The 7,832-nt window shown below is 57.0% G+C and overlaps 2 protein-coding genes across 2 annotated transcripts in view; both read left to right on the forward strand.

Annotated features, from left to right (window-relative positions):
• Window positions 1–414: 414 nt before the first annotated feature.
• On the forward strand, window positions 415–7,624 carry MEN1 (multiple endocrine neoplasia I). The gene is made up of 10 exons (XM_011942557.1): window positions 415–463; window positions 839–1,306; window positions 3,017–3,225; window positions 3,441–3,569; window positions 3,899–3,939; window positions 4,020–4,107; window positions 4,754–4,890; window positions 5,371–5,506; window positions 5,941–6,105; window positions 6,321–7,624. The coding sequence occupies exons 2-10, from the start codon at window positions 862–864 to the stop codon at window positions 6,801–6,803; spliced, it is 1,833 nt and encodes a 610-aa protein (XP_011797947.1). The 5' UTR covers window positions 415–463; window positions 839–861; the 3' UTR covers window positions 6,804–7,624.
• A 39-nt stretch (window positions 7,625–7,663) lies between these two features.
• Window positions 7,664–7,832, forward strand: part of MAP4K2 (mitogen-activated protein kinase kinase kinase kinase 2) — a 17,218-nt gene continuing 17,049 nt past the window's right edge. Inside the window, exon 1 of the mRNA XM_011942774.1 lies at window positions 7,664–7,672. Coding sequence (XP_011798164.1) covers window positions 7,664–7,672 — 9 coding nt within the window. The remainder of the gene's footprint in view (window positions 7,673–7,832) is intronic.

Raw genomic sequence — 7,832 nt, forward strand, 5'->3', positions numbered from 1 at the left:
GGTTGAACACATTTACTCTCTGGAAGTTTTAAAAGTATCTGTTTTCCTCACATCGTTTTATTTAAAATTGTTCTGGCTCAAGCAACTTGATCTTTTCCCTCCTAACTTGCCGACCGACCCGTGACAGCAAAACCGGCAGAAACTCGGCGACCTGCCACCCTGAGTCTGCAGGTAGTGCCCCTGGACTACATTTCCCAGAAGGCACTGCGGACTCGCTTCCTGCCTGGTCGGCCTGAAGGGAAGGACCAATCCCTGAGTATCTCGAGAAGGAGGCATCCGGAGCCGCGGACCTAAAGATCCCAGAAGCCACCGCTCAGCGGCCCGGCCCGCAACTATTTCCAGACTCGGCGGGGGCAGGGGTGGGCCTAGACTCCACTTCCCGGCGGGTAGTGCGACCCTAGGGGCGGGACTTCGTGTCCCATCAGGCTCCGGGCGGCGTGGGCCGCGGTGCCTTGTGTGGGATGTAAGCGCGGAGGTGGGCGAGGGGTACCGAGGCGAGGACTCTCCTTGGGGTTTGGGGGCTTGGTCTGGGTTCGCTTTCTGGACGGACTCTAGGGCCCCGGGGGCACAGTCGTAGAGGGGGCGGGGCGGCCACTGGGGCTCTTGGGGCGCACCCCATCGGGTACCGGGCGTCCCGAAATTGTGGGGGACAAAAAGGCTCTGCAGTCTCGGCTGAAGGGTCTCACCGACAAAAGAGGGGAAGCCGGTGAGCAGAGGCTGAGGAGGGTGGGGAAGCAGGGGAGCTGTGCGTGTGTCGGGGGGTGGAAACTTAGCGGACCCTGGGAGGGGGCTCCCCGGCCAAACCTGCCCGACCCTCCCTCCCGCGGCTTGCCTGCAGGCCGCCGCCCGCCGCCCGCCGCCATGGGGCTGAAGGCCGCCCAGAAGACGCTGTTCCCGCTGCGCTCCATCGACGACGTGGTGCGCCTGTTTGCTGCCGAGCTGGGTCGAGAGGAGCCGGACTTGGTGCTCCTTTCCTTGGTGCTGGGCTTCGTGGAGCATTTTCTGGCTGTCAACCGCGTCATCCCCACCAATGTTCCCGAGCTCACCTTCCAGCCCAGCCCCGCCCCCGACCCGCCTGGCGGCCTCACCTACTTTCCCGTGGCCGACCTGTCTATCATCGCCGCCCTCTATGCCCGCTTCACCGCCCAGATCCGAGGCGCCGTCGACCTGTCCCTCTATCCTCGAGAAGGGGGTGTCTCCAGCCGTGAGCTGGTGAAGAAGGTCTCCGATGTCATATGGAACAGCCTCAGCCGCTCTTACTTCAAGGATCGAGCCCACATCCAGTCCCTCTTCAGCTTCATCACAGGTTGGAGCCCAGTAGGTGGGAATCTTATCCATGACCCACTTCTTCAAAACCCTCCGTGGTTTACAGAACCTTTTTGAGAACTGTAAGCCTTTTGAGGTTGGGCAGGTGTTATTTTCCTCTTTGCAGTTGGGAAACTGAAGCCCAGAGAGGGGAAATGATGTGCTAAAGTCACACACGGCATGGCAGGGCTGGAAGTGAAACCTGATCACTTGGCTCCAAACCATCAACCTCACCTCTGCCCCCTCAGCACCTCCACCCCTGCCACTGAACAGTTACAGCAGTTCTAAGCATGAGATACAGAGGGCGGCAGCAGATTTAGGGGGCAAGAAGATGAAATTGGGTTGCATTTGAGGCAGTTAAACAAAATAATAGCTATGAAGATGTTTTTATTTTTGTTTTTTGTGGTTTCTTTTTTTTTTTGAGACAGGGTCTCACTCTGTCCCCCAGGCTAGAGTGCAGTGGTGTGATCATGGCTCACTGCAGCCTCAACCTCCCCAGGCTCAGAGATCCTCCTACCTCAGCCTCCTGAGTAGCTGAGAGTACAGGCATGCACCACCACGCCTGGCTAATTTTTTGTATTTTTTGTAGAGACGGCGTCTCACTATGTGGCCCAGACTGGTCTTGAACTCTTGGGCTCAAGTGATCTGCCCGCCTCAGCCTCCCAATTGCTGGGATTACAGGTGTGAGCCACTGCAACTGGTGGCCTATGAAATTTTTTTTTTTTTAAGACGGAGTCTCACTCTGTCGTCCAGGCGGGAGTGCAGTGGTGCAATCTCGGCTCACTGCAAGCTCTGCCTCCTGGGTTCATGCCATTCTCCTGCCTCCTGCCTCAGCCTCCTGCGTAGCTGGGACTACAGGCGCCCGCCACCACACCTGGGTAATTTTTTTTTTTTTTGTATTTTTAGTAGAGATGGGGTTTCACTGTGTTAGGATTACAGGTGCATACCACCACGCCCAGCTAATTTTTTGTATTTTTAGTAGAGATGGGGTTTCACTGTGTTAGGATTACAGGTGCATACCACCACGCCCAGCTAATTTTTTGTATTTTTAGTAGAGATGGGGTTTCACTGTGTTAGGATTGTCTCGATCTCCTGACCTCGTGATCCACCCGCCTTGGCCTCCCAAAGTGCTGGGATTACAGATGTGAGCCACCGTGCCCGGCCAAAAATGTTTTTAGACAGACCAAGAGCTTGACCTCAAAAGGCTTAAGACTTTGCACCAAGCCTGGTTGACTGGCAATCCCATCCTGGTGTGCCATATTGAGAAGGATTCAGAGGCTGCTTCTCAGATTAGCAGGAAAAGAGTGCAGAGATAAATGAGGATTATCTGTTGGTGGGTGTATAACAGGAGAGTGTTGGCCAGTGTCCTGTATTTGCCATTCCTCTTTTAACCTAGTAAGTGCAGTAAAATGGAATCCTTAAATCCATAGAATATATAATAGAGTTGCAGAGAAAGACAAGATAGGGCCAAAGGCTGGGTCAGCTACAGGAGATCCAGAAAGGTCTCTTGTTGGACACAGGGTGTAAACAGGGAGAGAGAGGCTTTGAACACATGGGAGGGAAGGGATGGAGGGATGGTGGGCAGGATAATCTGAGTTTGGGGCACAGGCTTGGAAAGGGAGTGGGAGGGAGTGTGGCCAGTCACTACCTGGCTCCCTTCCCCCACGTCAAAACTCAGAGGACCCTCTACCATTACCTGCCCCTTCCACAGGCACCAAATTGGACAGCTCCGGTGTGGCCTTTGCTGTGGTTGGGGCCTGCCAGGCCCTGGGTCTCCGGGATGTCCACCTCGCCCTGTCTGAGGATCATGCCTGGGTAGTGTTTGGGCCCAATGGGGAGCAGACAGCTGAGGTCACCTGGCATGGCAAGGGCAACGAGGACCGCAGGGGCCAGACGGTCAACGCTGGTGTGGCTGAGCGGGTATTGTTCCCTCCCTGCAACCTTGTCCCCTTCATACTCTGGTAGCCCAAACCAACCAAAGGACTCCACTTTCTTGGGCCATACCCCTTTCTTCCCGTTACCACCCACATATATCAGGAAGGGAAGACAGAAGAGCCCCTTTTCCTGGCTGTCATTCCCTGAAGAAGGCACAGGGTGGGCCATCATGAGACATAATGATCTTGTCCCCTCTCAAGAGCTGGCTGTACCTGAAAGGATCATACATGCGCTGTGACCGCAAGATGGAGGTGGCATTCATGGTGTGTGCCATCAACCCTTCCATTGACCTGCACACTGACTCGCTGGAGCTGCTGCAGCTGCAGCAGGTGAGGACTGAGCCAATGGGGCAGTACTGGGCTAGGCCAGACTTGACTTGCTGTGGGACCCTGGGTAGGGGCACTTTCCCTTCCTGAGCTTCAGTTTCCCCTGCTTGAAAATGGGTTAGTAATTCCTGGCCTGGCCTTTCCCAGGGCTCTTGGGAGAGTGGAACTGAGATGTGAAATTGCTTTAACTCCATTAAAGAATGGCCCAGAATTTTGGCCCTTCTACCTGGTGGGTGGTCCCTGTTGGTTCTGACCCGCACCTCTGCCCGATAGGCTAAGGACCCATTCTCCTCCCTGTTCTGTAGCTCATAACTCTCTCCTTCGGCTCCTAGAAGCTGCTCTGGCTGCTGTATGACCTGGGACATCTGGAAAGGTCAGTAGAGGGAAGTGGCCCGGCTGGGCCTTGTGAGGCCAGGGGGCTAGGTGGCAGCCTGAATTATGATCCTCTCCTAGGTACCCCATGGCCTTAGGGAACCTGGCAGATCTGGAGGAGCTGGAGCCCACTCCTGGCCGGCCAGATCCACTCACCCTCTACCACAAGGTGGGGGCATCTAAGGAGGATGCAGAAGGGAGACCCCAACAGTGGCTGAGGCAGGGGCCCTCATCTGGGCAGATGAGAAGAGAACTTTGTGTGTTAGGGGGTATCGGCCATCCAGTCTCACTTTATGTCAACTGTGTGCAGAATCAGTTCAGTCAGGGCTGTCTGAGGAGTGTCCAGGGTTCACCAGCCTGGGAGTGGCAGGGGTCTGCATTTGTCCCTTCAGCCCTGCCTTTTCTGCCACTCCTTACTGTCCTTCCTGGAGTGTAACAGAGGTCAAATGTGGTAGGAGCACTGAAGAGGGAGAGGGTGTTTACTTGGTGGGTGTAGGTGGGGAGTAGGGCCATTGGGCTGGGCTTGGAAGTCTTTGGTGTGTATGTAGAAAGTCTTTGGTGTCTGGGAAAGAGAAGGACCCTGAGCTTGGAGGGCAGGCCCCACCCCTGCAGTCTGCCCCAGGCCTCAGCCAGCAGTCCTGTAGACCCAGGGAGGAGACCAGGTAGAAGGGCTGGCAGCAAGTGGAGGTCGGAGTGGAGGTGGAGAGGACTCCCTGGGATCTTCTGTGGCGCCTTCTGGGTGTGCCCTGGTGGGGCATTTGTGCCAGCAGGGCAGCTGGGGCTGCCTCCCTGAGGATCCTCTGCCTCACCCCCAGGGCATTGCCTCAGCCAAGACCTACTATCGGGATGAACACATCTACCCCTACATGTACCTGGCTGGCTACCACTGTCGCAACCGCAACGTGCGTGAAGCCCTGCAGGCCTGGGCAGACACGGCCACTGTCATCCAGGAGTGAGGATCCCCCTATTAGGGCCTGCAGCCTGTCCTTTATTCCCCTCCATCAGTTTCCAACCACCCTTGTCCAGGACTGAGGCCTGGCTCCCACGCCCCATCCCCTTTCCATCCAGTCCCTAGGCAGCAAGGCCACCATCACCCAGGAGGTAGGGACCCTGATTAAGGTGTCACATCTTTTCCCCCCTCCTCTCTCCTAATTTTTTTTTCTCAGAACAGCCTCAAATCTCCTCCCAATGTTTAACCACCATCATCCAGCAGCGGGACCTCCACCCTCGGCCCCGTGCCCCTCCTCATTCTTGCTTTCTTGCTCTGGCTGACCCAAACAGCATCATTTTGCAGAGAGGACCCCACCTACTCCCCCAGCCCCTGGGGTGACCCAGGAAAAGAAACCTGGGCTCCATCCCCCACCAGGTCCCTGGGGCTACCTCCCATGGCGAGACCCCTTCAGACCCTACAGAGACCCCACTGCTCTCACAGCTACAACTACTGCCGGGAAGATGAGGAGATCTACAAGGAGTTCTTCGAAGTAGCCAATGATGTCATCCCCAACCTGCTGAAGGAGGCAGCCAGCTTGCTGGAGGCGGGCGAGGAGCGGCCGGGGGAGCAGAGCCAGGTGAAAGGCTAGAGCTTCCAGCCTGTGTCCAGCCTCCAACCTGGGCAGGGCTCCCTGCCACAGGCCATGGGGGCTGCATGTATGGGACTAGGGATGGCGTGAGGAAGGTGGCCCGAAGCAGAGAGCTATGTTCCCTTTTGCTATAACTGAGGTCCTGGGTCCAGGTTGAACGGGGCTGAAAGTATTTTAGAGGTTTCTACCTTGTGCCTTCAGTTTCATGGCCAGACTCCCTCCCTCAGCTGAGGGATGGAGATAAGGGATGGTACCTCCTGGCTACGGATTGGCTTTATAAAAGGAAAGAGGTTCTAAGAATGTTCCCAACCTATGCTTACCTTTTCTGGAGCCAGGGGTCTTTGCCTAGGTGGGGGGCCTGGCCTGTGCCCTCTGCTAAGGGGTAAGAGACTGACCTGTGCCCTCCCTTCCCCCTTGTCAAGGGCACCCAGAGCCAAGGTTCTGCCCTCCAGGACCCTGAGTGCTTCGCCCACCTGCTGCGATTCTACGACGGCATCTGCAAATGGGAGGAGGGCAGTCCCACGCCTGTGCTGCACGTGGGCTGGGCCACCTTTCTTGTGCAGTCCCTAGGCCGTTTCGAGGGACAGGTGAGGGACAGCTGCACAGAGGTCTGGGCACTACAGGTAGTGACAGCAGCCATGGCTTGTCAGACTTTTCTGGCCCAGGGGCAGCATCTGCTCATCCCCTTGGGTGCCGGTGAGACTGAGACCCCTGGGTGGCATGGGATGGCCAGAGCAGGGTCCTGGAGTTCCAGCCACTGGCCAGCAACCTTGCTCCCACCTTGTTCTCCCCACTGGCCCAGGTGCGGCAGAAGGTGCGCATAGTGAGCCGAGAGGCAGAGGCAGCCGAGGCTGAGGAGCCGTGGGGCGAGGAAGCCCGGGAAGGCCGGCGGCGGGGCCCACGGCGGGAGTCCAAGCCAGAGGAGCCCCCGCCACCCAAGAAGCCAGCACTGGACAAGGGCCTAGGTGCCAGCCAGGGTGCAGTGTCAGGACCCCCCCGGAAGCCCCCTGGGACGGTCTCTGGCACAGCCCGAGGCCCTGAAGGTGGCAGCATGGCTCAGGTGCCAGCGCCTGCAGCATCACCACCACCAGAGGGTCCAGTGCTCACTTTCCAGAGTGAGAAGATGAAGGGCATGAAGGAGCTGCTGGTGGCCACTAAGATCAACTCGAGCGCCATCAAGCTGCAACTCACGGCACAGTCGCAAGTGCAGATGAAGAAGCAGAAAGTGTCCACCCCTAGTGACTACACTCTGTCTTTCCTCAAGCGGCAGCGCAAAGGCCTCTAAACTAGTGGGGACTTTGGACTGCTTGTGGGGACCCAGGCCCTGCCTTTAGTCCCCCAACTCTGAGCCCATGCTCTGCCCCCAGCCCAAAGGGGACAGGCCTTATCCCTACCCAAACCCAAGGTTTCAGGTCCCGAGTAGAGTCTATATCAAACCCACGATTTTCTCCAGCTCAGAACCCAGGGCTCTGCCCTAGTCGTTAGAATGTAGGTCTCTTCTCCCAGAATTCCAGGGTGCCAATGGAAACCTCACCCTGGGTCCTAATTAACAATCTTTAAAGGCCCAGCCCCTAGAAACCCAGGCTCCTCCTCGGAACCGCTCACCTAGAGCCAGACCAACGTTACTCAGGGCTGCTCCCAGCTTGTAGGAGCTGAGGTTTCACCCTTAACCCAAGATAGCACAGGTCCCACCTCCGGCCTGGGAGCCTAGGACCACTCAGCCCCTAGGAGTATATTTCCACACTTCAGAATTCCATAATCTTGCGAATCCAAGCCCTCTGCCCCAAAGAACTTAAGTTCTGCTCCAGAATTTGGAAATCCTAGCTTCCTCTCTTTCCTACCCCGAGTCTGGGACACGAAACTCCGCCCCCAGCCTATGAGCATCCTGAGCCCCGCCCTCTTCCTGACGAAACTGGCCCCGGATCAGAGCAGGACCTCCCTTCCAACCCTCTGGGAACCTCCCAGAGGTCCAGCCCATTTCGGAGCATCCCGGAGGAAATCTGCAGAGGGTTGGGAGTGGGTGACAGGAGCCTGATCTTTTCCTGTTTTGTACATAGATTTATTTTTCAGTTCCAAGAAAGATGAATACATTTTGTTAAAAAAAAATACAAAGCGCAAGTCCATGTTTCATCTGTGAAACTGGGGATGGGGCGGGTAGTGGAGCGCCCCCTCTTCCCTCTGCCTTCTGGCTTGGAGACTGCGCTCCCTACCTGTGGAGCGCGAGCAACGAGCAACGGTGGCGGCGGAAGGACTTAGGCTCCACCCCGGCCTTGGGGCTTCCCCGCGCCGCCGAGGGCCCGTCCCGCGGGCGCCT

The sequence above is a fragment of the Colobus angolensis genome, unplaced genomic scaffold (assembly GCF_000951035.1).
Source record: "Colobus angolensis palliatus isolate OR3802 unplaced genomic scaffold, Cang.pa_1.0 Scaffold21, whole genome shotgun sequence".
Taxonomy (NCBI): domain Eukaryota; kingdom Metazoa; phylum Chordata; class Mammalia; order Primates; family Cercopithecidae; genus Colobus; species Colobus angolensis.

Coding starts and splice junctions, on each gene's coding strand:
- MEN1 (XM_011942557.1), top strand. CDS start 862: ATGGGGCTGAAGGCCGCCCAGAAGACGCTGTTCCCGCTGCGCTCCATC. Junction 1,307..3,016: donor CCTCTTCAGCTTCATCACAG/GTTGGAGCCCAG, acceptor CCCCTTCCACAG/GCACCAAATTGGACAGCTCC. Junction 5,507..5,940: donor GGCCGGGGGAGCAGAGCCAG/GTGAAAGGCTAG, acceptor CCCCTTGTCAAG/GGCACCCAGAGCCAAGGTTC.